We start from the raw sequence: 1,413 nt of genomic DNA, 5'->3' as shown, positions 1-1,413 counted from the left end.
ATTAAAAAATAAAATAAAAATATCAGTCAGTGTCATGCAAACATGCTATCATTTGATGATGAAAGATCATCAATAATGTGACATTATCAAAAAGTCCCATGATATTTAAGGGCTTCCAACTAGCTTCTATGGAAGACTAACCCCATGCCTATGATCACAATATGGCAACACAACTGAAATGCCAAGGTCTGCAATAATCCTTTTTTTTTTACTATTCACATTGCATATTACATGGAAAGAACAGAAATACGTGGAAAGTATTGAAATAAAACCCATCTCTTAACAAGGAGAAGAAAACAAACAAAAAATACATGGAAAATGGTTGCCTCCAGGCATCAAATTACCTCTACATAATTTCTTGTTTAAACCCATCACAGTTCATCATTATCTTACACCTAAAAGGGCAAGGGTATGGTGTGAAGGCATTCCACTTCCACAGATGCCTAGTTAAGAATACTTCATTAAAAAAAAATAATAATGGAAAGAAAAAGTCCTTGTATATGCCGTCAAAACCAATACTTACTCTCAGATTCTTTGTGAAGGTGTTCTCGATGGTTGGGGCATAACTGTCCACAAACTGTCCGTCAACAAATTGGATACACAAGGAGGATTTGCCTGTAAAAGGAAAACAATCTGTGAAGTCTATAATGTTACTGCAGTACAAATAAAGTATGTAGTAAAAGAATCTACATGGATGTGTAGCTAGTAATGACAGCTGCATTAACAATATCAACTCGTGGTAAAGATGTTGTATGTCAAATCAGTGATGAAAGACCTGGGAGTGAGGCATTAATTAAACAATGAAAGAAAGATATGAACTGCTGGTGTGTAAATGATGAAAAGGATTCCATCATGACGAGTAAATTTCTTTCACAAAAGTTACATTCTATAAACAATGCTACTTTACTCGGATAAAAATAAGTATATAATTTTCTCAGCAATCTCAGAGAAAACTCAAAAGCAAGAAAAACATCAAAATTGTAGAAAGAAAACCTTAAAGCCAGAGAAATATTCTGAGAATATCCAAAAATCACAGCTAAAATATCACGAGATGACCACTAATAAATCTAATGAAAGACAATAAGGAATATTAGCAATAGGGTTAATAGGATACACATTATTTTCACTTGAAATTTTGAGATGTATAAAAAGTTTCTGTTGATAATTACAAGATCCATATATACACAACTTTTTACCATAATATTGTCATAATCACAAAGCAACTTTTATCATTACCACCATCACTAATTATTAATTTCTTGAGTGTTATCATTGTTAATATCATTCAAGCAAATATAATCATATTGGTAATTACGTTACAGCAGTGACTGTAAAACAATTAATAATAAAATAATAAATAACAGTGACAGCAGTGATGAAAGTTTAATCAGAGAATCTAATATTATAAAATAT

At 31.2% G+C, this 1,413-nt stretch overlaps 1 protein-coding gene across 1 annotated transcript in view; it reads right to left on the bottom strand.

The window, feature by feature from the left end:
* LOC119591122 (GTP-binding protein Rheb homolog) overlaps nucleotides 1-1,413 on the bottom strand; it is an 8,365-nt gene that overhangs the window by 5,541 nt on the left and 1,411 nt on the right. The window contains exon 2 of the mRNA XM_037939836.1: nucleotides 524-615. Within this exon, the coding sequence (XP_037795764.1) occupies nucleotides 524-615 (92 nt within the window). The remainder of the gene's footprint in view (nucleotides 1-523; nucleotides 616-1,413) is intronic.

Source organism: Penaeus monodon, chromosome 28, assembly GCF_015228065.2.
Source record: "Penaeus monodon isolate SGIC_2016 chromosome 28, NSTDA_Pmon_1, whole genome shotgun sequence".
NCBI lineage: Eukaryota > Metazoa > Arthropoda > Malacostraca > Decapoda > Penaeidae > Penaeus > Penaeus monodon.
The sequence above is the reverse complement of the archived record's forward strand: the minus strand, read 5'-3'. Positions and strand labels throughout refer to the sequence as shown.